The sequence below is a fragment of the Pogoniulus pusillus genome, chromosome 22 (genome assembly GCF_015220805.1).
Source record: "Pogoniulus pusillus isolate bPogPus1 chromosome 22, bPogPus1.pri, whole genome shotgun sequence".
Lineage (NCBI taxonomy): Eukaryota > Metazoa > Chordata > Aves > Piciformes > Lybiidae > Pogoniulus > Pogoniulus pusillus.
Window position 1 is genome coordinate 55749 of NC_087285.1, and position 25017 is coordinate 80765.

The 25017-nt window shown below is 52.9% G+C and overlaps 3 protein-coding genes across 4 annotated transcripts in view; 2 read left to right on the forward strand and 1 right to left on the reverse strand.

Moving 5' to 3' along the window:
* The first annotated feature begins 7079 nt into the window (after positions 1-7079).
* APBB3 (amyloid beta precursor protein binding family B member 3) lies at positions 7080-11899 on the forward strand. The gene is made up of 13 exons (XM_064161347.1): positions 7080-7224; positions 8194-8405; positions 8724-8800; positions 9044-9101; positions 9285-9425; positions 9762-9889; positions 10001-10006; positions 10079-10208; positions 10295-10382; positions 10570-10653; positions 10794-10909; positions 11064-11246; positions 11679-11899. The coding sequence occupies exons 1-13, from the start codon at positions 7176-7178 to the stop codon at positions 11895-11897; spliced, it is 1491 nt and encodes a 496-aa protein (XP_064017417.1). The 5' UTR covers positions 7080-7175; the 3' UTR covers positions 11898-11899.
* Positions 11900-11974: 75 nt separating this feature from the next.
* Positions 11975-13991, forward strand: SRA1 (steroid receptor RNA activator 1). Of its 2 annotated transcripts, none has more exons than XM_064161345.1 (5): positions 11975-12099; positions 12536-12661; positions 13003-13217; positions 13412-13520; positions 13625-13991. In XM_064161345.1, the coding sequence occupies exons 1-5, from the start codon at positions 12075-12077 to the stop codon at positions 13804-13806; spliced, it is 657 nt and encodes a 218-aa protein (XP_064017415.1). In that variant the 5' UTR covers positions 11975-12074; the 3' UTR covers positions 13807-13991. The 2 variants fall into 2 exon arrangements, with proteins under 2 accessions (XP_064017415.1, XP_064017416.1); XM_064161346.1 differs by lacking the exon at positions 11975-12099 and adding an exon at positions 12116-12197.
* A 731-nt stretch (positions 13992-14722) lies between these two features.
* The window catches only part of ANKHD1 (ankyrin repeat and KH domain containing 1), a 129835-nt gene continuing 119540 nt past the window's right edge, over positions 14723-25017 (reverse strand). Inside the window, 6 exon segments of the mRNA XM_064161343.1 lie at positions 14723-14937; positions 15115-15288; positions 17936-17982; positions 18419-18583; positions 20766-20941; positions 22100-22351. Coding sequence (XP_064017413.1) covers positions 15135-15288; positions 17936-17982; positions 18419-18583; positions 20766-20941; positions 22100-22351 — 794 coding nt within the window. The 3' untranslated portion in view covers positions 14723-14937; positions 15115-15134.

The following is a 25017-nucleotide window of genomic DNA, read 5'->3' on the forward strand; positions in this document are numbered from 1 at the left end:
AAAGATAAAAAACACTGCCCTAAATTCTAAAAGCAAATTAAGAACTGTGGGCAAAGGCCTGATAGAATAGCTTGAAAGCAACATCTAGGGCATATCTTTGTATTGTATTTAGAGGTTTGTAGTTCTTAAGCACAATAGTCAGACGCAGCTCATAGCTAAGGAGTGTGATGAGAACATCGAGATCTCTGAGAATTATGAAGTGAATCCAGAACTGTGGGAGTCTGAAGAGAAATACTGGACAGCTGACTCATCTGCAGCTCTACAACATCGGCTGCCACACTGAACCAATGAAGACGTGGCGAATCTGCACTCTCCTGTGACTGTGATGTTCGTCTGGACTTTTGGGTTTTTCAATGTTTGACTTACTGTCACTTGCAGAAATAGTTTTTGGGATTGTTAGCTGAGCTTGGGTGGTTAGCTTGCCAGACTACTGCCACTAGCAAAAATGCTCTAACAGATGCATTCTCTTAACTTTACCATTATTGACCTGCACTTGTATCATTCACACCTTGTGGTGGTTTGGCTGTTACCCGCCCCCCCCACGCTTTAGAAGGTACCCCAGCTAACTCAGTCGGACTCTGGGAATATAAATGAAGCTATTTATTTACAGCTAGCACAATATACAAGCAGATATTTACAATATATACAGTTATATACAGAACTATACAAATGAAAAGGTAATACAGAAACACAGCTCCCCTCCCAGAAACCTGAGTCCCCAGGAGGGGCTCTCAACCACCCCTGCACCTTCCCCCTGCCCCTCTCAACCTTACCCCAGTCCTAAGGAAGAAAAGAGGTTCAGCCAAGAGGTTAAGAAGCAAGGTTAGTGGCAGTGAGGTTAGGGAGATGCAGCTGAGTCCAAAGCCAGCCAGAAAGAGAAGACAAAATGGCAAAAGTGTTATCTAATGTTTTCCCTTCTTGTTCCCATACATATCAGCGAGACTGTGAGGGAAGGAGACATAACCATTGTTTTCCTTTCACAGCCAATTATCTACTTTCTCTCACCAAAACATTCTAGCCTGCTTCAAACTAGCACACACCTGTACCAAACCCACAGGACGTGGGTTTCTCAAAACAAAAAAAAAAGGGGGTATTGTGTGGGAGACATCTCCCACAGCAGGACATGAGCTGTAAATATGAGACCCTGTAATGGGAGATGTCCTTGAAGCCTTGCTGGCTCAAGGAAGCTAGGCTGTGGACTGTGAGCAACCCACGCACACCTGCAGAGGGCTGGACCTGACGGCCCCTGGGGCGGACCCAGCTCCAGGGGGCTGAGCCTGCCAGCCCCCTGGGGTGGGAACCACAGGTTGTTTGCCACAGGGTAACCTATCTGCACCCTGCATGTGGCTTTGGGCCAATCTGTACCGTCCACTTGTGCCAGCCCTAGGCTGGCTGGATACACCTCCTCTGAGCACTATCTAAGCCGCTGTTTTGCCTCAATAAAGTGTACTGATGCATAGCAAGCTGCTGAGTCAAGTCATCAGTGCCCCGACCTCGCGTCTCACCAGCCTCCGGACCCCGACAGGAATGCCCTAGTCTGGAATCACATGTTTTCTAGAAGCCTCACACATTGGCAAATGAAACTTTCTCCCAGGTCCTTTCCTTTTAAAGTCACACACATTCTGCATCTTGCTGCTTTTCAGCCCAATACAAAAGCCTGATTGGAAATGCACTCATTCCCCTTATAATTACAACCAGGAATGGCCTAGTCTGGTATAGCATGCACTAATCTATTGTTTTCTAGGAACCTCACATGTTGGCAAAAGAAACTTTCTTCTAGTGTGTTTCCTTTTAAACCCAACCACATTTTGAATCCGGCTGCCTTTTGGACAATTAAAAAGATTATTAGAAAATTCACTTATTCCCCATAAAAGTCCAGCCAGGAATGGCCTATGCTGGAATAGCCTACACCATTTTGCTGCTTTCTAGGAGCCTCACACGTTGGCAAAAGAAACTTTCTACTAGATACTGTCCTTCTAAAGCCATCCACCATTTGAGTCCCACTGCTTTTCAGGCCAGCAGCAAAGCTATTTAGAATATGAACTCATTCCCCTTATAAGCCCAGCCAAGAATTGTCTAGGCTGGAATAGCATGCACCATTCTGCTGCTTTCTATGAGTCTCACACACTGGAAAAAGAAACTTTCTCCTACTGCATTTTCTTTTAGACCTAACCACACTTTGAATCTGGCTGCTTTTTGACAATTAAAAAGCTACTTAGAAAATGCACTCATTCCTCTTATAAGTCCTGCCAGGAATGGCCTAGGCTGGAATAGCATGCACCATTGTGCTGCTTTCTAGGAGCCCCACATACTGGCAAAAGAAAATTTCTCCTAGCGGGTTTTCCTTTAAACCCACTCACATTTTTAATCTGGCTGCTTTTCGGACCAATACAAAGGCTGTACACAAAATGCACTCTTTCTCCTTGTAAGTCCAGACAGGAATGACCTAGGCTGGAATAGCATGCATCTATCTCCTGCTTTCTAGGAGCCTCACACATTGGCAAGAGAATGTTCCTTCTAGGTCCTTTGCTTTTAACCCCATACACATGTTCAATGTGGCTGCTTTTCGGACCAGTACAAAGGCTGTTCATAAAATGCGCTCTTTCCCTTTTTTAAGTAAAGCCAGGAATGGCCTAGGCTGAAATACATGCACCGTTCTGCTGCTTACTAGAAGCCTTTCACATTGGCAAAAGAAACTTTCTCCTAGCTCTTTTCCTTTTTAACCCAACCACAATTTGAATCCTGCTGCTTTTCGGACAATTAAAAGGCTGCTTTGAAAATGCACGCATTCCCCTTATAAGTCCAGACAGGAATGGCCTAGAATGAAATAGCATGCACTATCCTGCTGCTTTCTAGGAGCCTTACACAGTGGCAAAGAAGCTTTCTCCTAGGTGCTTTCCTTTTAAACCCACCCACAGTTTGAGTCCAGCTGCTGACATTCCTCTTCGAACAGGTCTCATGAAGAAGCTTATTAAGCTTGCTCCTTCATCCCATGCTAACATCTTGGCCAGTAGGTTTCTATCACAGAGTGATAATGGAAGGTCTCTCACTGTTGGTGAATTCACTGACCAGATCAGGCAGGTAGAGGACAGCTTGTCACATTCTGCCCTAGTCTCTGCCATAAAAATTATGATCACAGAGATTAAAGATAGCATGAAAGGACTTAAAACATCCATTTCCAAACTGGTAAAGGATCCTATCCCTGCATCATCTGAATGGGTGCATGTTTCTGCCATCAGCAATAGACACCCACCACCTGCAAGGCAATTCCAGCCCAGGAGGAGAGAAACTGCACCTAGACATCAGCAATCACGTGCGTCACTGTGGATAATCCTACGTGACCAATACGGTGAGAACATGAACAAGTGGGATGGTCAGCTGTGATGGTTTGGGTGTTCCCCGCCCCCCTACACTTTATAAATCACCCAGACTAGGCTCAGCCGGATCTGGGAATATAAATGAAGATATTTATTTACAGCTAGCACAATATACAAGCAGATATTTACAGTATATACAGTTATACACAGAAATATACGAGGTAAAAGGTAATACAGAAACACAACTCCCCTCCCAAAATCCTGAGTCCCCAGGAGGGGCTCTCAACCACCCCTACACCTTCCCCTCTGCCCCTCTCAACCTTACCCCAGTCCTAAGGAAGAATAGAGGTTCGGCCAAGAGGTTATGAGGCAAATTGGGTTAGGCCAAATGGAGGGTGAGGTTAGGGAGTAAGATGTTGCTCAGTCAGCAGCCCAAGCAAGAGCAAGAGAAAATGGCGAGAGTGTTATCTAATGTTTTCATTTCTTGTTCAGCAATACTCTGAGGAAAGTAGACATCACCATTGTTTTCCTTTTGCAGCCTATAATCTGGTCTTCTCACCAAAACATTCTAGCTAGCTTCAAACTAGCACAATCCACCCCTGTCTACTTCACTCAAGAGTACTGCTGAGAATGACCTGATCTAATCTAACATAATATGTACACTAATGTATATTACAAGTTCAGTTTACACTTCATTCCAGCTAGCTCAGATGTAGGTGATTCAAAAGCTCAGAACAGTTTGTCTCCTCACACATGAGATGAGAACAGGGACTCCCAGGTGACACTGGGTTTGTGCTCACGTACTGTAGATCCTCTCATTGATTCTTTCAGTATTGGACACCAATGGTACCTAGAACAGAAAACTCCTAACAGCTTGCATTATACACTCTGAATTTAGACTCTCTCAGCTAAGGTTAGATTTCTCTGTGGAATGCACTGGATTTCACCATTCTCCTGCATTACCCAGTAGGTGTGACCAGGACCTTCATCAGACACCACCCCTCAGACAGGTTTCCCTTCGCCCGAAGGAGAAAATACCCAAACAGTTTTCCCTAACAGATTCTTTTCACGTACAACAGGAACTTTATCACCGTCTACTGTTTGGACCAAATCTGATTGTGCAGGTCCTGCTCTGTTTACTGATCCTCTACTATTTACCAACCAGGTAGCTTGTGCTAAATGTTTGTCTCAGTTTTTCAGAGTTCCACCCCCCATGGCTTTTAGGGTGGTTTTCAGCAAACCATTGTAGCGCTCAATCTTCCCTGAAGCTGGAGCACAGTAGGGTATGTGGTAGATCCATTCAATACCGTGCTCTTTGGCCCAGTTTTTCACTAGATTGTTCTTGAAATGTGTGCCATTGTCTGACTCGATTCTCTCTGGAGTTCCATGTCTCCACATGATCTGTCTCTCCAAGCCAAGAATGGTGTTACGTGCAGTAGCATGTGGAACTGGATAGGTTTCCAGCCATCCGGTGCTGGCTTCTACCATCGTTAGCACATACTGCTTGCCAGAACGAGATCGAGGTAAAGTGATGTAGTCAATCTGCCAGGCTTCACCATACTTGTACTTTGACCACCTCTCACCATACCATAAGGGCTTGATTCGCTTAGCCTGCTTAATAGCAGCACAAATGTCACAGTCATGGATGACTTGGGTGATAGCGTCCATGGACAAGTCAACTGACCTATCGTATGCCCATCGGTATGTTCCATCTCTGCCTTGATGTCCAGACGAATCATGGGCCCACTGAGCTAAGAACAGCTCACCTCGGTGTTTCCAATCAAAGTCAAGATCAGAGTTGGTATCAACTTGAGAAATCTTAGCAGCTTGGTCTGCCTGCTGGTTGTGTTGATGTTCTTCAGTTGCTCTGCTCTTAGGCATGTGTGCATCTACGTGCCGCACCTTCACTGGAATTCTCTCCAGCCGTGCATCAATGTCCTGCCATAGATCAGCACACCAAATAGGCTTTCCTTTCCTCTGCCAACCATTCTTCTTCCAGTCCTTTAGCCAACCCCATAGAGCATTGGCTACCATCCACGAGTCGGTGTAGAGGTAAAGGATAGGCCAATTCTCACGTTCAGCCACATCAAGAGCAAGTTGAACAGCTTTTACCTCAGCGAACTGACTGGATTCTCCTTCTCCATCTTTCGTTTCGGTAACTCTCCTGGTAGGACTCCAAACTGCTGACTTCCATATTTGCTTGTTCCCAACAAGACGACAGGAACCATCTGTGAACAAAGCATAGTTCTTTTCCTGATCAGAGAGATCACCATAGGGAGGAGCTTCCTCAGCACGAGTTATTTTCTCCTCTGGAGGTTTGGAACAGTCTGTGCCTTCCAGCCAGTTGGTGATCACCTCCACCAGACCAGATCGGTCCAGATTACCCATTCGTGCTCGTTGGGTTATCAAAGCCATCCATTTAGATCAGGTTGCATCTGTGGCATGATGTGGTGTTGAACCTTTGCCCTTGAACATCCAGTTTAGAACTGGCAATCTAGGAGCTAAAAGCAACTGTGACTCAGTTCCAATCACTTCAGAAGCTGGTTTCACTCCCTCATAGGCTGCTAGTATCTCTTTCTCTGTTGGGGTGTAATTTGCCTCTGAACCTCTGTAGCTACGACCCCAGAAACCAAGTGGACAATCACATGTCTCATTTGGAGCTCTCTGCCAAAGGCTCCAAGTTGGACCATTGTCACTAGCAGCCGTGTACAGAATGTTCTAAATGGATGGCTTTGATAACCCAATGAGCACGAATGGGTAATCTTGACCGACCTGGTCTGGTGGAGGTGTCCACTAACTGGCCGGAAGGCACAGACTGTACCAAACCTCCAGAGGGGAAAATAACTCGTGCTGAAGAAGCTCCTCCCTATGGTGATCTCTCTGATCAGGAAAAGAACTATGTTTTGTTCACAGATGGTTCCTGTCGTCTTGTTGGGAACAAGTGAAGATGGCAGTCAGCGGTTTGGAGTCCTACCAGGAGAGTTACTGAAGTGAGAGATGGAGAAGGAGAATCCAGTCAATTCACTGAGGTAATTTCCAGAAACTGCAAGCTTTCTGGACAACTGTGTGAGCAGCAGAGACGGCACGGGAGGTTCTCAAGGAAAGGCCAAGAGGTCATGAGGACTGGTTCAGCTACGCAACAGAGCGTAAACCATCTTGAAATATGTAATCAGTCACCTGCAGCTCAGGAGGACTGTTCCCTTTCATCACACAAGCTGTCCGCAGGACAGGAACTCAGGTGTACAACAAATGCCTCCAGTGTGTCTTTTCTGGAGCACTGAACATCAACCAGCTCAGGGTAGCATGGAAAACAGAAGTATCAAACTGGAGATGCAAAGCCTCTGGAAGAAGCAGCAGCATGCACATTTAAGCATCTTCAGTACTGACAGGAGGAGACTGCATCGCAGGCAGAGGGAAATGGGAGAGCCTGAGCATGCTGCTATTCCTGCATGAACCAGGAATAGGCATGGTTGGAGAGGAATAAGAGTTATGCCTGGTGAAAGGGAGAGGATTGAGGAAGTCTAAGGGTCCATGGAAGGGAAGGCACCTAAGAGCACCCACTAATGCACTCAGAAACACTTCTAGTGCCCAAATGCCCCTTTCCCCACTGCAGCGTCCCACCTTTGGTATTGAAACACTCGGGAGGACCTCCCCGCCCCGCTGGACTAACGAACCTCGCCGGGCGCTCAGACATCCCCCTCCCCCCGAGACCTCCCCTCCCGCCTTAAGGCGCCGGCGCACACTCTTCGCCCGGGTCCTGCCCGCCCACCGCGCCTCTCCTGCCGCAATCGCCGCCGCCGGGACCGCTCCTGGAGAAAGCGGCGCCGGGGAGGCCGCGCTGGACCGGGCGCCGCAGCCATGCTGGGCAAGGACTACATGCTGGCCATCGTGCTCGTCAACTGCGACGGTCAGCGCGCCGGGAGCCGGGACGGGCGGGGGCAGGGACAGTGCGGGGCTGGAGCCAGGCTGGTGCGGTGCAGAGCCAGGATGGGCCGGGGCCGACGAGGGGCCGACCCAAAGCTAGAGCCAGGCCGGGGCAAAGCCGGTGCGGGACAGGAGCCAGGCCAGCCGCGCCGCTGCGGCGCTGTCCGCGGTACTGACCGAGGCCTGCAGCGGCCTGTCGGCAGGCTCCAGGTCTGGCCACCTCCCCTCCCAAGGTCGCGGGGGGCACCCTGTCCCTCCCCTCCCCCTCCCTGCACCACGGCCTCGCGCGGGCTGGGGCAGAAGCCGCCGCGCAGCGCCCGCCCCACTGGCAGCGCAGCCCCGCGGGATGGGCACCGAGCCTTCCAAGTGCGGGCTGCTGCCCAAGAAGCGGGGCTCGCCGTTGTGCCGCACCACGGGCTCTCCAGGGCTTAGGGCTGCAGGTAGGAGGGGATTAATGTCCCCCCGTCCTAGCTCCAACCCCAGAAGGGTGCTTTCCTCCTCCCATTCTTCAAGGGTCTATGCCCAACCCCTTCCCCGGACCAAACTGGGAAGAAGCCTCTCTCATGCATCATGGGGTGTTGGCAGAGGGCTGGGGAGCACATACTAGCAGAGGGAGCTGTCAGCTGGTAGCTCTGGCTCCTTCCTGTGTACACATATACGCTGCCTTCTGCAGCTCAGTCTGTCTGTATTCTCTGTGCTTCTGATGGGGTCACCCCAGGCCTCCATGTGCCAGTGAGGCAGCTTCCTGCACTGATTACTTACTTGGGGTCAACCACTTCTGCACCCTCTCTGGTGTTACACCAAGCCCTTGCCATGCTTCTTTCCTGGGTCCAGTAGCTTATCTAGAGGCCACTGCAGGACCTTTTTGCTGCTGGGTGAAGATGCTTATTTTTCTGGGTCCCTGCAGCTGGGAACATTTCCCACCCTTGCTTCACACTCTTCCTATGTACAGACAACCTCTGGAGTGACCAGAACCTGGAGGCAGATCCTGACCTCCCCTCAGGCTGGAGGAAAATCCATGATTCTTTGGGCACCTACTACTGGCATGTGCCAACTGGCACAACACAGTGGCAGCACCCTGCACGCGCCACTGGTCTAGGAGGGCATCTGACAGCTGATGGAGATGAGACACGCCACAGAATGGTAGAAGATGTGGGCAGAGAGGTAAGGGCTGGTGTTGTATCATGCCCCCCTGGCAGAAGCCTGCTGAAGGGCCTTTTAGGGATCACTGGTCCAGTCTCCCCTTGGAGCAAGCCCAAACTCTGCCATCACAAAGTTCTGCTCAGTCTAGCCAGGGTTAAACTTCTTGACAGGTTTCAATAGAGCCCATGGCGGGGGGGGGGCTCATGGCTGCCTCATGGACCATACTGTCCAACATGGTTGCCCACAAGCTGAGCCACTATCCTTGAAGGAATGGCTCCTGCCTGATGTCTCCTGATAGCATCTCTTGGCTGCCCTCATCCCTTTTCTCTTCTTTCCCAGGACTGCCAGACCCCTGAGGCAAAGCACTTGGCAAAGGACAGGCCCATTTCTAGTCCCATGGCTTCACTGTCCCGGAGGTAGGGCTGCCCACGTGGTCTGCTGGCTTGTGAGGCACCACTGGCACTTGGCTGCCTGGCTGCTGGGATTTGATGACCCCATCAGAGCAGCCCCACACAGTGCAACCAGCAAACTCACGCTAGTCACCTTCATGGGATGGTTCCCAGATGGTGGCATGAGGGTATGCCAGGGCATTCTGGTGGTTGCCCCAGGTTCACACTGCTGAGTGGGCACCATCCTGTCCGTGCTCTGTCTCTCTGCAGGACCTCACTGCCCTGGCATGGAGATGATGTCCAGCACAGCACAGAGCCTGGCTCCAAGGTACTGCACCTGAGGGCTTCACTGTGACATAATGGGCTGGGACTGGCAGAGGTGGGAGCAGAGAGCAGCTGGCAGGGATAGGGATAAGAACAAGAGCAGGGGTAACCATACTGACACGACGATGAGTGCAGGATGGGAGCGGCTGTGCTGGCTGCACAGTGAAGTCCCATATCCTCTGCTCAGTGCTTTGCTGTGCGCTCGCTGGGCTGGGTGGAGATCCCCGAGGAGGACCTGGCACCTGGCAAGAGCAGCATTGCTGTCAACAACTGCATCCAGCAGCTTTCCAACAGTAAGGGCCAGGGCTCTGTGGAGAACAGAGGCGAGGTGAGAGCTTGGGATGGTGCTGACAGGCAGAGTCCCACCCTGGGTCCACTGCTGCTGAGGCTGGTGCAGGGAAGGGGGCAGGTATCAGTGCCAGTGGCAGAGTCAATTCGTTCCATGCACTGGCCCCAGGTGTGGGGCAGGTTGGTCTGACAGAGCTGTCCCTAGGGCATAGTACCTGGGCTACCTGGGTGGGCTGTCCTAACACATGGGAATGGCACCCGAGAAGGGCTGTCCTCATGCTTAGGACAGAAGTAGGCTGGGGGCACAGGGATGTCTTTACATGTGGGTTGGGTGCTTGGGCATGCCCAGGCTGTCTGCTAGGTTGACCCTTAACAGGGCCAGGACCTGGTGATGATCCTGAAGAAGGACACCATGAGCCTGGTGGACCCCCTTGACCACAGCCTCATCCACCATCAGCCCATCCTCAACATCCGTGTCTGGGGTGTTGGTTGCAACAATGGCAGGTACCAGAGGCTGGGGCAGAGTTGGGGTGGCTTTGACTACTGAGAGGGAAGAAGCACCCCAGAAGTAACCTGTCCCCTCTCCTCCCTTCCCGACTGCCACTGTGGCTGCAGGGACAGGTAAGGAAGTGTGGGACCAGGGTACAGCACAGGGACTGGGGAGGCTCTGTCTGTCACAGTCTCACTGTTTAGCCTGTGGTCTTGCAGAGACTTTGCTTTTGTGGCCAGTGACAAGGACACCTGTGTCCTCAAGTGTCATGTCTTCCACTGCAATGTGCCTGCCAAGGGCATCGCCAAGGCCCTGCATGAGATGTGCTCCAAGGTGGGATGCAGGAGTGCTGGTGGGTGTGGTCATGGCCTAGGGAACTTGGAGTGAAGAGAAGCACCCAGGACCCCCACCTCTTGCAGATTGTGGCTGAGCGAGCTGTAGCAAGCAGTGGGCTGTCACGTGCTGCCACGCTGGAACCCGTCTCCACTGATGATCTGCCCCTGCAAGGTACCATTCCCTCAGCACTGCTGGCTGCTCTGTGTGCCCAGAGTCCACCTTTGGGCAGTGGGATTCCTGGCAGCCATAGCCCTTTGGCCTGCCTGGCTCTGTCCCTGAGGTTCCCAGGGACAGGACAAACACACTCTCGAGAGTCTGTCAGAGTTTCCTCCCACCACCACCTCTGCTGTCCTGGCAGTGAATATCCTGGAAGAGGTGAGGCAGTCAATGCAGACTTACGAGGCACTGTACATTGGGAGCCTGCCTGTGCCCAAGGCTATGGGTAAGCCACTGGCCCTGCCGAAGCTGGGGCATGCCCAAGAATAGCCATGCCCTGGTGCCAGTCAGCCTATGTGGCTGGCTGACAGCAGCACGCCTGCACCTGGGGCAGAAGCCAATGGGATGGGATCTCCCCCTTCCTAGGGATGGATGTGCTGAATGAGGCCATTGAGAAGCTGATGAGAGGCCCCGGGCGTGAGCAGTGGACACCCTCCCTGATCCACGTGTCTGACACAGCCATGAGGGTGCACCCTACGCAGGTTGGGAGGGGTATGGGAGGCACCGTGCTTCCACAGGAGTGGCACAGCCATCCCTCATGGGGGATTGGCCTGCTGGCAGAGGGGACCTGGTGGGGGGTGGCAGGGCTCCCTGGGGCATGGCCAGGGGTGGATGGGCCCACGGGGTCCTCTACAGGAAGATGCGACTGCAGCGCACATTTGGGAGTGCCAGGTGCGGTACGTGACCTTCCTGGGCGTGGGCCGGGACGCCCACACCTTCGCACTCATCGTGGACATGGGGCGGCGCTTCCAGTGTGCAGCCTTCTGGTGTGAGCCTGATGCTGGCACCATCTCGGAGGCGGTGCAGGCAGCCTGCATGGTGAGCAGGAGTGGGGTATCCTTCAATCCCCCCAGCTTCCCAGCCCTCTGGGGACACCTGGGAGAGGAGGCCAGGACTGGGGCCAGATGAGGGCAAAGCTGGGGGCCTGGGTGGCATGCCCCAGCCCTGGGGAAGGCAGCAGAGTTAACACCACAGCAGAGTCTAACCCACAGCTATGCCCCATCGGGTTGTGTCTGACCCCACGGTGATGCCGCGTGTCCCACACTCTGTTGCGCATCACACCACTGTGATGGCAGCTCGTGCCTGACTCGCACCACCACACCACGACGTGTCTGCCCCCAATGATGCCATGCGGTGTTGCACCTCATGGTGATATGTTGTCTCCCATCCCACGGCCACGTGTGCCCCCCACAGTGATGCCAGGATGCGTGCCCACCCCACAGCCAAGCCTTGTCCCTCGTGTACCTGCAGGTGCAGTACCAAAAATGTCTGGTGGCCGCCGCACCAGAGGCTAAGGCGAAAAAAGGCCGAGGCCGGGCCGGGTCAGCAGCCTCGGGGGACGCTGCCGGTGGCGCAGCCAAGGCGAGCGGGGGCAGCGTGGGGGCCAGGGGGTCCGGTACCTTCAAGCGGGGCCTCTTCGCCTTCCTGGAGGCCTTCCGCCTCAGGCGAGCCCTCCTCCACACTCCGTAGAGGGCCGGGCCGGGGGCAGGGGGCCAGGGCCGGTGCCGGAACGACCGGGACCGGCCCCCGCCCCCAGCCCCAAGTCCGGCCCCCACCGCCCCGGCGGGGTGGGGACACAGGAGGCCCCGCCCCGCCCCGCCCCGCCTCGCCGCACGGAAGGGGCTGGGCCGGGCGTGACGCGGTGGGATGGCGGAGCTCTACGTGAAGCCGGGTGAGGGTGCGCGGACCGTGGGGGCATTTCCGGGGCGGCGGCGGTGTGGTGGGGCCGCGCTCGGCTGTGGGAAGCCTCAGAGGTCATGTCCCCGGGAGGTGGGGGGGGCCTTGTCTGGGGAGGGAGGTGCTCGTGTGGCGCCGAGGCCCTGTGCCTGGCGTGGGGGGAGGGGTCCCGCAGGTCCGTTTGTTGTGGGGAGCCGGGGGAGCTGTCTGGGGAGGGGGGCCTTGGCCTGCTGTGGAGGGAGCCCTGGAGGTGCTGTGTCCCGGTGGGGAGAGCACTGGGGTGGTGTCCCATGTCCTGGTGGCGGGTCACGGGGGCAGGTGGGCCGTGCCTGGAGAGAGGGAGTCCTGTCCTGGCGCCAGGGCCGGAGATCCGTGTTTGGGGGATTCTCTTGGTCTCCCACAGCGCCTCAGTGTGTCCTTTGCTGCCGTAGGCAACCAGGAGCGTGGCTGGAACGACCCTCCCCAGTTCTCCTACGGGCTGCAGGCGCAGGCCGGGGGTCCCCGGCGAAGCTTGCTCACCCGCCGGGCCTGCCCTCCGCCCGAGGGGGCGCCTCCAGGTTAGCACCCGCAAGGACCTCGGCCTGCTTGTCTGCGGCCACGGCTGGCCACGGCCTACTGTTGGGAAGCCTCGGGCTGTCGGTGCGGCAGGGGATGCGGGTCTGGGTGCCTCCTACCACTTGAGTCCGGTGGGAACGTCCCCACGGGCTGGGCGTTGGGTCTGGTTCCCTTTGCGCCGTCGCCTTGGCTGTGGGACCGGACCGGGCCGTGCCACCCCTGCGCAGGCGGAGGCACTGCGGCGCACCCCATTCTGCTGGACGCCTTTGGTGGGGGTGACAAACTTGCGGTCCCTTGGCGCGGGGCTGATGTGGGGTGTTACGCGGCTGCCTCTTCCTTGCAGGGGCGCACCCAGACCCGGCCCGTGCGCCTGCTGCCCCCGCAGCACTGCCCCCACGAGCGCTAGGGCTGCCCCGCGCCCGGCCCGCCAGCCCCGGTCCGCGGACAGAGAGCGGAGGGCCGAGCTCCGCGGACTGCTCGGAGGAACGGGGCCTGCCCGCCGACGCCGTCCTCGCCCCACTGAAGGAGGCCCTCGCTGCCTGCCGCGCCAGGGTGCAGGTGAGGCCCCAGCCTCTCCCTCGACCTCCACCTCACGCACTGCGTTGGTGCAGGAAAGGCAGGGCCAGGGGAGTCAAGCAAGGGCAGCCTGCGTCTGGGTTACCTCGAGGCAGGGACAGCCACCCCTCTGCCCGACGGCTTCTCGGAGCTGGTGTGGGGGGGGTGTCCCCCCTCCTTCTCATCTCTCCTTTCAGAAACAAGTGTGTGATGACATCGGGCGGCGTCTGACAGTGCTGGGGAATGCCTGGGCTCAGGGGAAGCTCTCTGCACCGGTGAGGAAGAGGATGACCCTCCTGGTACAAGGTGAGGAGCAAAGACGGGTTGTATCCAGCTTCCAGGCATTAGGCAGGGAGCAAGCTGCAGGAAGGTTGACCCCACTCTGCTGATTGGTTCCCCTTTCTTGGCAGAGCTCCAACAGCAGCACTGGGATGCAGCTGATGAGATCCACCGCTCGCTCATGGTGGACCACGTGAACGAAGTGAGCCAGTGGCTGGTGGGTGTCAAGCGTCTAATCGCCGAGACAAGAAGCCTGCCACCTGCAGAGACAGATGGCAGTGCCGAGGCTGACCCAAGCCAGGAGAATCCCTGATGCCAGGCATGGGTCTGCAGACTGTGAGCATGGGAGCCTGTGAGAAGGGCCTCTGCTACCCAAAGATGTCTGGGCGTCTCCTCTGCTACCCACTCCTTGCCCAGGAAAAGGGCATTTTAATCATGTCGACATTTTAATGACAATTCACTACCTGGTGTTTAATAAACAGCACTAACTTGCCTCTAGCCCCAGCCTTGCCCTGGGCTTCTGGCACTGGACAGTTCCTGTTTCTCTCCCAGGAGCAGTACCACCTGGGACTGCTGAGCAAGGCCAGGGCTGCTTCAGGCTTGGCTGAGAGGCTGTCTTTCCTTGGCAAGGTGTTTCCAGCCTACGTGACAGGAGGAGGAAAATATCTCTGGCAGCAGCCCCACTGTTGTCCAGGTCAAGGGGGCAGTGGTGCACCAGTTGGCAAAGCCAGGCTCCCTTTTGGCCTTGCCTTTGGCACTGTGGGGACATGCAGCAGCAGAGGCGTGGCTGAGTCCTTCTGCAGATGATTTCTGAGCTGTAGGGGGCTGAGGATGCCAACCTACCGCCAGCAGCCTGACAGGACCAGGGTTTGTACTGAACCTCCAGTCCACGCTCCCATCTGAGTTTCTGCTTGTCAGACTCTGCCCCTCTTAACAGCTGACTCAAGTTCGGGCCCAAACAGACCTTGGTGGCCTCAGGTTAGGTAAGCCCATGACAGTGACATCTACCTTGCACAGCAAGCAGACTGCAGCATGCTGCTTTTCCCCAAGCCTGAGAGCAGACTCAGGCCTCTGCATTCACCACTCCCTGCCTGTCTGGTGCAGGAGGAGTATGAGATCCTCTGCACTCTTGAAGGGCTTCTGATGCTGTTCAGCTTCTCTCAGCTTCCTTGCCTGGGGCTCTGAGGACCTGGCTGAGACCCAACACAGAGATGAACCAGGTCAGCACAGGGGTTTCATGGTGTTTATTGATCAAGCATGAGCTCCTAGGCAATTGCACCAGCCAGTTGTGCTAGAGCCTGAGGTGTCACACATCCATCCCCAGCATCAGAGGGCTGTAGCCAGCTGGTCATGGTGCCAGCACCTCCATTCGGCCCACAGGCGCAGCCATGGCCTGGAAACAGGGAGCTGGAAACTCAGATGTCCATCTCAAACTGGTCTTGATCTGCAAAAGTATGGAGGAATAAAGGACTAGGGTTAGGATGAGAAACCTGGGAGAAACATGCAGGGAAAGGGAACAGGAGCTGGCACTGGGGCCAACCTAGGACTGCCCCTTGCCCAGCAGCCAGGTGGGAGCCCCAAGCCTTAGGCAGCATGTCGCAGGGGCTGTGTGCATGCTCACCTGGCATGGTTTCTTGGCTCTCATTCTGCTCCTTGACCTCCTCCGGCTTGACGAGGCTGGACTGGGCCAGGGATGTGACACCGGGGATCTGGGGCAGGCAGCAGAGAGGGGTCCTGGCCACGAGTGAATTCTTGCACTCCAGCAGGAACTTGTGGTCGTAGATGATGTGGGTACCTGGCAAAAGCAGGGGCCTGTCGGGAACCGCTGGTCCCTGGCTGCCCCATCTCCAAATACCACAGTCTGAGCCTGGAGCCACAGGGAGGAGCCAGCACTGGGCCATGGCCTGGGGACACAGCTAGCTCTAGGACTGTTGTGAGGCTTCCCACATGGCAGAATTGTGACACCCACACGCTGCACCCAACCCAAGCCCATCAGGCAGGTCCCCAGCACACACTGCTCCAAGGCAGCTGGCCCATGGAGGTGGCTCCCAGCAACTCTTAACAGCAGAGGCTGGGTGCACCTCCACTAGCACCACGGGGCTTGCTTCTGTCAGCTCAGCCTGGAGTCATCCTGCTGGGTGCACAGCCCCGGAGCAGCATCCATGCAGGACATCTGCTGCCTCCTCTGTGGCCCAAGTGGCTGCCAGTGATTCCCAAAGTTGCACCAGCTTGTGTGCCACGTCTGCTGCCTCCACCCAGCCCAGGCCTGCCTTCCCTGGTTCCCTGCCAGGTGCCACCATGAACACAGCCCAAGGCGGCAGCCAGCCCAGCCCTGCTGCACTGGCAGGCCCTTCCTGCACCACAGCTGCCTCCTGCAGCTTGCTCACCGGCTGCTCACCTGCTGGGGCCTGGGGCAGCAGGTAGGAAGTAGGGCAGAAGGACAGGCCTATGCTACCCCTGGTAGAAGCTGTGTCACCCACCACCTTCCCCAAGGGCTGCTAAACATGCACACTTGTGCTAGCCCCACCTGTGCCTCCCCCAGCCATGACCTACCCTTAAAGGACCAGCACTGCATCCACTACCCTTTCAACAGTGCCAGCAGCCCACTCCCCTGAGGTGCAAACACCAGGCACTGCCTCTGCCTGCTCCACCTGGTACCACAGGGCAATGAGGGTCCTAACTTGTAGCAGTATCTTCCTACAAAGCTTTACACTCCAGCTCTGGGCTGCCAAGGGAACCCACCAGTCCATGGGTCTGCCTGGATCACCCAGGGCAGGTGACCATGTCACCAGGGTCCAAGGTGCAAGGTGAAGAGCCCAGGAAGGAGGTGCCTAAATTAGGCAGGAATGGTGGAGAAGACAGTAGCACCTGGGGTGGAGCTGTGGTGGCTCCCCGGGATGAGGCTGAAGGAGGTGGCTGTGCTTATTGCAGCCATGCAGCTCACATGGCTCAGGTGAGGGATGGGCCTAGGGCCGCCCTGCCCTCTTGTGCCGCGCACTCCAAGAACAAACATGGCTGAGCTATGCAGCACCTCTGTTTTGTGTCACTGCTGTTAGCAAGAACCAGTCTCTGCCATGCACACTGCTGGGGGACAGCAACACTTCAATGTTTTCTAAGTTTCTTCTTCAAGTGCCAGGAAAAAAAAGAGTTGTATCTATCCCCCCCTCCATCAGCATCTCAGAGGTTTCCTTGCCCATGGCACTCTGGTGTTGCCTGTGCACTCCACGTTTTCAGTACTCCTTCCTCATGCTTTGCCTGCTACTGCACATGGAATGATTTCTCTGGAGAGGGTGGGAGAAGACGAAGTCCACATCTGGTCTGACTGACCACCAGAAGTGGTCCATGAGGTTGGACACTACTCCACTGTAGCTACCTGCTTAACAAATGAACCAAATCTTCAGTGTAGCTACTGCGTTGCCACTGAGCAAAAGCAGAAACAAGCACGGCCCAAGTGCGGAAAGGAAAGAACTTCTGTACTTGGGTAGAGAATTAAAGTTCCTCTTAATCTATGCAAAATTCCCCTTCAGGAGCCTGAGGTAAAGGGTCCCAAGAAGCTTAGAATAATCTGTTGTGTTTTTCTCTAGTGGGAAATGGTGTGTGCTGTGTCCAGGTCTGCACCTATGTCACTGGTCACAGCAAGTCAGGTGAATCAATCCTGCCTTTACCTCTGAGCTACCTCGTTACCTTCTGCAACCAATGACACCATCAACTCAGCCCTTATTTCCAGCCCCTGAACAAAACCTGATCTCTGTGGCAACCCACCTGGAAAAAGTGCTAAAAGCAGCAGAGCTAATCCAGAAGGTAAAAAAGCCCACGTAACTATAACTATATTCACACACAGAAAGTAAGAGGCTAACAACCGTCAGGAGAAAGGACTCAGCAGCAGAAAACTGCAGACCTTCACCCAAACCCTGACTGCATCTATGTGATAATTACATGACCCTAAAAAGTTGTATCACTGGGCAGGGCAGCAGCGCAGTGACAACAGCCGCTTCCCAAGTTCTCACACACGACCTACAAATACTGTTTGCCTTTTATTGAATACTCAGGTAAATGTTTCACATTAATACAGGCTACATTAAGTGGAGCCAGTACATAACATGGGATTTACTCAGCTTTTCCTCTTAAGTATGTAAACAATTATACATGTATTTACCACACTAAAAACTTGCAATCATGTGGTCAGCAACAAACAGGGAGCATTTGGTAGTGTTTGGCCAAAAGCACGAGCTTCAGCTAATCTTTAGTTCCTAATGGCTGAACTGGAGAACAGGATCAGTTTGTCTAGGTAAATCCATTTGTTCTTACACAATGGACAACTGAGTTTCCACTGTTAGAGCCCACAAACTTAGGCATGTTAAAAAACATCCCCAGGGCTCTTCAAAATCATAAAGATTCCCAAACAAGACTACAGGACAGACCCCACAAATCAGTTGACGTACTTGAGATGCATGTTTCCAATGTGAGGTGCCCAGGTGCCAGGCCAAATCTACAGCAAGAAATAAAAAGACAAGTCATTATGAACACAAACAGGGTTCCTTTAACAGAGCATTTAACTACTGGAGGGCAAGCATAAGGCTTGCCCCTAAAATACAACCAGACTGTCCAAAGGCTGAGAGCCCCCTTCAGCTCTGGCCAAGGTTTGACTGACAAGCTGCAGGATGTAAATCTATTTGTAACAAAGTCATTTATTTGGCCGAGCAGTCTTTAAATGCTGCTTGGTATACCCAAAAGCTTTGGTACTGATAGCACCATCAATGCTTTATAAACACACAGAGTGCAGGAGAGAATTCCTGCAAATGATCTCAATTCCTGTACGGAAAGCACTGAAGAAAAAGGAGCCCTGACCAAACAGAACAAGCCCCAAACGACAACATTGTAAGCAGTCTCAGGTAAGCAAAGGTGGGAAAAGGAAGCCATGCTACCTGCTGAGCATCAGTACATTCTGTTGAGTTCTGCACAACTTTGATCATGGGATTCCAGGCAGGATCTGGAGTATGGAGCCCATTAAAGAGGGGGCCTCCGGGGCCATCCGCTAGCTGAGGATGTGAGGGTATCAGAGTGCCGCCGTACATGGAAATGGGTAGGCCCTGAAGGAACAAGAGGAAGCACCATCAGTGAAGGCTGTGGTTGTGAAGGATGACTGTTGGGCCAAGTTTGCCCAGATGACAGAGGCAGCTCACATCCACACACAGATCACCTACTGTCAAACATCTCCACACAGTGAGGGAGCAGGGCACTGCTGCACACCTGGGCAGGCAGAGCATGCATGGATTCTCCAAAGCTCCAGCTTCAAGGCACTTCACCCATTCTGCTGAGACTGGACCTTGTCAGGATGTGTCAGCCTTCATGCAGTGCTTTCAGATGACCCCATAAAGCCAGACACAGCAGCTGCATAAAGTGATCTCAGTGCTTGCCCCTCACCTCTGCAGAATGTGACAACCTTACTGCAGGCAGACTGCAGCTAAGAAGTTGTACTTCAGCAAAGCCCAAAAACCCCTTCAACCTGTGTTCCCCTGAGCTGAATCATAGAATCACTCAGGGTTAGAAGGGACCACAAGCATCAGCCAGTTTCAACCCCCCCTGCCATGGGTAGGGAAACCTCACATTAGATCAGGCTGTCCAGAGCCTCATTCAGCCTGGCCTTAACTCCAGGAATGAGGCTTCCACCACCTTCCTGAGCAACCCCCTCCAGGCTTTCACATTTCTCATGCTGAAGAACTTCTTCCTAACATCCAGTCTGAATCTACCCATTTCCAGCTTCGTTCCATTCCCTCGAGTCCTATCACTGCCTGACAGCCTAAAAAGTCCCCCTGCAGCTTTCTTGTAATCCCCTTCAGATACTGGAAGGCCACAATAAGGTCATCTTGGAGCCTTCTTCTCTCCAGACTTAACAGCCCCAACTCTCTCACTCTGTCCTCATAGCAGAGCAGCTCCAGCCCTCTGTGGCCCTGCTCTGAACACCTTCCAGCACCTCCATATCCCTCTTGTCCCAGGGGCTCCAGAACTGGATGCAGTACTCCAGGTGGGGTCTCAGCAGTGTGGAGCAGAAGGGAAGGATCACTTCCCTCACCCTGCTGCCCACACTGCTCTTGCTGCAGTCCAGGCTCTGGTTGCTCTCTGGGCTGCAAGTGCATACTGCTGGCTCATATTGAACTTCTCATCCACCAGCACCCAGTCCCTCGCCTCAGGGCTGCTCTCCAGCCACTCACTGCCCAGCCTATATTGGTGCTTGGGATCGCTTCAACCCAGATGCAGGACTTGACACTTGGTCTTGTTGAACTTTATGAGGTTGGCTTGGGCCCACCTCTCCAGCCTCTCCACGTCCCTCTGGATGGATCCCTTCCCTCTAGTTGTCAGCCACACCACATAGCTTGGTGCTGTCGGCAAACTTGCTGAGGGTGCACTCAGTGCCACTGTCCATGTCACCAACAAAGATGTTAAATATGACTGGTCCCAGGACTGATCCCTGTGGGACTCCCACTGGGACATGGAGGCCATTGACAGCCACTCTTTGGGCGTGGCCATCGAGCCAGTTCTTCATCCATCTAGTGGTCCATCCATCAAACTCATGTTTTCACCAGTTTGGAGATCAGGATGTGGTGTGACCAGTGTGAAGATGTTCTATAAATTGAAAAGTTACAGAAACACTCTTCCAGTTCAGAAGGAGCAAATTACACAGCAGCTTTCTGCAATTCTGGGATTTCTTCCCTGTATTTGAATGACTGCTGCTCTGTACTTCAGCAGATCTCGAGCACAGGCTGCAGCTCCTTCCAACACATGCTGTGAGCAGTTCTGCTCTTGAACATGTTGTCCTGGAAAATGTGGTGGCTGAGCTGACGGACTATGTGGCTGCATCTATCTGCCTCAAGCTGCTTTCCAGCATTAAATACACAGACCTCACAAGTGGTCCTCTCACCCTGCTGCTTCCCTGAGAGGCATCTAGCATTCACTGGCATGATTTGTACCCAAAACATGAAGCAATTAGCCTCAAAGGCTGAGCAAGCTCTTGTGAAACATTCCAAAGTGACTGAGCCTCTGAGAAGGAAAGCACTGGAGAGTGGTGGAGACCTTCAGCTACTGGGCAAGAAAACATCTGCAATCTACAAATTCGTGTAAGTGTGCCACCAGGCTTGGGCACCCTTTATAATTAGTAGTGGAAAGAAAGATGGTTCGTGACTAAGAGTGGCAGGGAACGTAAACAGGCAGGAGATACAGCAAAGGCAGTCCTTGGTCATTTCATAGACATAACCCAACCCCTCTGTAACTTACTTTAGAAAAATCCACAAAACTATTTGGCATAGGTTGGTGGAAAATATTTGAGGGAGCCACTATTCCAGAATCATCTCTCTCCATTGGCTGATGCTGAGAAAATGTGCCTGGGTCTGATAGCTGCTGATGCATCGGATGACTTCCCATGACAGGCTGAGACCAGCCTGACAAACCTTCTGGAAAAGGAGATGGAGAGCGGCAGTTACAACTCATTGAAGGACACGCAACCCAGCAGCTGCACCCCTACACCCATCCGAAGACTCCCTCACCACACACAGCTCCAAGCACAGGCAGGCCCTCCACAGACTGATGCAGTTTCTGGGCTAATAACCCATTACAAACATAGCAGCACTGAGGCCTCTTCTAGGGCAGCTGCAGAAGGCAATATCATACAAGGCTGGCTCCACATACACACTTGTGACAGGGGCACTGACAGGGAAAAGAGAGGCTGGCATAGCCAGGGAAGTTTGGCCAGACACATGTCAGGTACATGTGCATTCATCTTGATCCACCAGAGAGCTGTGGAGATAATGGGGACCAGCAGTCATTGCAGGTTTCAGGTGTCCACAGCAGATCCAATAAACCTTTGAGCATGAGCAGATATAAGCTGTCCTTAAAAACAACCACAGCAATGCTGAGACATGAAGTTAACCGAAGTATGGAGGGCTTCAGCGAAAAATGAACCCAATACAGGCCTAGTAAACACTTTTCTTTACAGCTCCCAGTGAAAACACTTGACACATCAAATAATGCAGCTCCTCCTTTCCACAAGAACCTCAAACTATCAGGAAACTGAATGTAAAACTTCAATTGTTTCAAATCACTCTTTTGAAACTGTGCCTGCCTGGAACAGAAGTTACTCCACGCTCTTAGGAATCATGAGGAGATCAATGTGAAGCTCACCATCCACAGTTAGTGTTTCTGGATATAGCAGCTGCACCATAACTAGCAATGTAACACAATAATGGCAAGTAAGCTAGACATTTGGACAGAGGCCAAGGGCCAGGCTTGGAAAGAGACCCCCTGAGCAGCTAAAAGTTGTTTACTTTTTTAATTCTCTAGCATTCAGCTGAGTTCCTATGACAACTTTGAGCAGTTCTCAGGGCTGACAAGTGCATGATGACAGATAACCCAGGCTGGATGAGAGCCACCTACCCAAGGAGAGAACAGCCCCAGTACGCTCAGTGATGCCAGCCTCCTACCACTCCTCCCTTCTGCAGGCACCATGCAGAAGCTGCTGGCAGGTTGTGGGACCTGAGTCCACCTTCCCAGCTTTCTTTTCAAGCAGGCCTGGGCAGCTTCTTTAGCTGTCCCAGGCTGAGTAATGAACTCACCAGAGACACTGTTGACTCCGAAGGACCAGATGCCACTGTGCCCGACAGGAGCTGTGAAGTTGGTTCCCAAGGGCGTGGGAGTGACAGAGCCTCCCTGCCGGATCCGTGCCAGCCGCTCTGTCCCAATGGGAGGAGGCACCTTTCGGTCTGGGTTGGCATTACCCGTTTTTGGCTGGCCCAAGTTGGAAGGTGCAGAGGCAGCTGAAAGGGGTGAAGGTGATCCTGAGGAAACTGATGGAATAGGAGATTCACCTGCTGAAGAGAATATTCATCTTGCTTAATAACACAAAGCACACAAGCTAGCAAGCACAAATGCACCAAAGCTCTATGCCCCCCTCAGTGTCACCTCAAAGTAAATGATAAAAAGATTTTAAAGGCTTTTTGGCAAGCATTCTTCAAGTCTTTCACAGAAATTCTGTTTAGAGTTTAGCTCTAAAAATAAGTATTGTAACACAAATGCTTTCAGCCATCAGAACCCGGTGATACTCTCATGACATACCAGCACAGGTAATTACAAGAAAGAATAAGGAAACATGGGAGAGTTTCAGGAAGAAGTAAAAACATCAGCCAAAATACCATAAACACCTAAACAGCCTGGGTTTGGTGTCCACAACTGCCAGCAGAAGAGAAATGAGACAGCTTCCCAAAGCCAGATGTGTAACCTAAAAGCCTAACTCCTACCAGCTTCACTGTCCCGGGACAGCCTTCACTGTCCCTGACGGTTCTGGGGAAATCCAGCTTTCTTTGAGCACTCTTTTAAACTTTTTAGTTCTCAGCTCAAAGTGGCAGTGAGGTTGCATGCAGTGACATGGAAAGCCTCCTCATTTCAGATTCTGAAATCAAAGCTTTCTCTGTTCTGTAAAACTACTTTCGTGTTCCTCCTAGCAGGAGGAAAACCCACTGCTAACCTGAGCGGCACTTAAAGATTTTGGAGCGTCTTAAGTAACACGAAATGACCTCAGAATCTAAATAAAAAAAAGTAAAAATTCCCAACACAAACAAACAAACAACTACAAAAATGGGGGAAAAAAAGGCAAGTGTAACTTCAAAACTCTGGCCAAGGTGACATTTTCACCCAGTGTTGTATCTTAGCTTGCTACAATCACCTCCACTGTCCCCACAGCTTCACGCCCTCTCAGAGCCTATGACAACATAGCTTTTAGTAATGCTACCAGAACTAGTGGCATTTGACACGGGAGAACCCACACAACAGCTTGGGATTTCCATGCCATCCTCACAGCTGCTACAAGCAATTGGAAAGCATTTTGTGCATCACTGGGTAATTTCCCCTCGAGTTACAAATCTACCAGAGAAAACAACTATGAATTTACAGTTAACTAAGACAGACCCATGAAGTTCCTACATGAATTTGTTGCGCTTGTCCAAGGATGTGGTGAAAAATGCTGTCTGTTAAAGCTGGGAGTCCCAACAGGCGCTGGCCCTTGAAGGTAAACCCGTGCTCCTTGTATGTTTGCTGAAAAGCCTGTCAAAGGACCTGAAGAAGAAGTTGTAGAGCTGTTGGATGGATCTAGAGAGGGTAAGCCTGAAATAAACATAAATTTGATTAAATATCTCTCTTTGGGAACCTGCTCCAAAGCACCAGAGAGAGCTAATGCTCCAAATATAATGAAATCATCTTGTCACCTTCTGGGGTGTCTGCATGTGCCAAGTTCATGCTATAGGTACAGAGTTCTCCCTTAGGAACCAGCATTAGGCAGCTCCGTGTGCTTCCAGAGCTGGCCTGGGGCTTAACCAACGCAGCCCTCCCTTTGGCCACTGGAAGGTATGCTTAGCAGGGAGGACAGAGGAAAGCTGCAAGTGGCCAGGATCTTTGCTTACGAAAAAAGCCACCCAAGTCAAACATGTGTTCAAGGCTTTGTGAAAGTCCCAGGGGAACCTGGCACAAGGGTAGTTCACAGCAGACCAGTTTTTGCCATTCTGTTGGTACACAGAGGTTGGGCAGAGCACACTGTGTCCAGAGAAACAGAGCTGACACAGCACAGCAGGTAAGGTGGCTGCTTTCTACAGGGATGGGGGAGGAGGGCAGAGATGGAGAGAAAGTTCAAAACCCCACAGAAATTATTAGCAAGGGGGAATTACAGTTTTTGAATAAGCCAAAGCTTGTAAGTACTTTTCCAAGATGTTATAAAAGCTCTTATCACATGGTATTTCCTGACAGCACAAACAGCCATGGCCAGAGGTTCACCTGAGGTCTGGGTTTAGTTTCAAGGGCCTATTAAACAAGACTAGTTTCAAAACCATTTAAACGTTTCCAAATGACCACAACCAGGACCAGCCTCTCTTGCAAGGTTGAGGGTTCCACCTACTCACAGCCCAGCAGTCTGCAAGCAGCAGTGGTGACAAGAAGCTCCTTAGCTCATAGACCAGAGGTGCATCTTGCACCTGAATGGGTTTCTGAAAGCCAGGCCTTCTGCCCCACAGCATCAACAATGTGTCAACCCTACCTACTGCTTAAGGGCCAGAGCCAGCCTGCTCACTTTGCTGGATTCAAAGCAGACATTTTGTCTCACTAGCCTTAACCAAAAAGTCCAAATAGAGAAGTCTCTATTAAAGACAGAGAAATAAATCACTGCTACCAACAGAACATGGGATGCTGAGACAAGGGAACCTGAACTTGGGAGGGGAATCCTTTATGGTTTGTCACAGCCAAAGGTGCAAGACTGCACAGCTGCAAGTGCGATAACACCACCTGTGCAGCCTGCCTCTAAGTGCAGTGTGATAGATCTGAATTAGTCTGGAGCTACACATTGACTTCCAGCAGAGAGCCACCCTACAGCACCTCCAGATGAGAGCCTTCCCTGTGCATCTGTCGTGGAGCTACTAATGGTTCATTCTTGTTAACCCTTCATCCAGAAAATCAGCTCAGAGATAGCCACAAGGCCCTTATGGTGACCAAT

Coding starts and splice junctions, on each gene's coding strand:
- APBB3 (XM_064161347.1), top strand. CDS start 7,176: ATGCTGGGCAAGGACTACATGCTGGCCATCGTGCTCGTCAACTGCGAC. Junction 10,383..10,569: donor TGATGATCTGCCCCTGCAAG/GTACCATTCCCT, acceptor CTGTCCTGGCAG/TGAATATCCTGGAAGAGGTG. Junction 10,910..11,063: donor TGAGGGTGCACCCTACGCAG/GTTGGGAGGGGT, acceptor GGTCCTCTACAG/GAAGATGCGACTGCAGCGCA.
- SRA1 (XM_064161345.1), top strand. CDS start 12,075: ATGGCGGAGCTCTACGTGAAGCCGG. Junction 12,100..12,535: donor GGAGCTCTACGTGAAGCCGG/GTGAGGGTGCGC, acceptor TTGCTGCCGTAG/GCAACCAGGAGCGTGGCTGG. Junction 13,218..13,411: donor CCTGCCGCGCCAGGGTGCAG/GTGAGGCCCCAG, acceptor CTCTCCTTTCAG/AAACAAGTGTGTGATGACAT.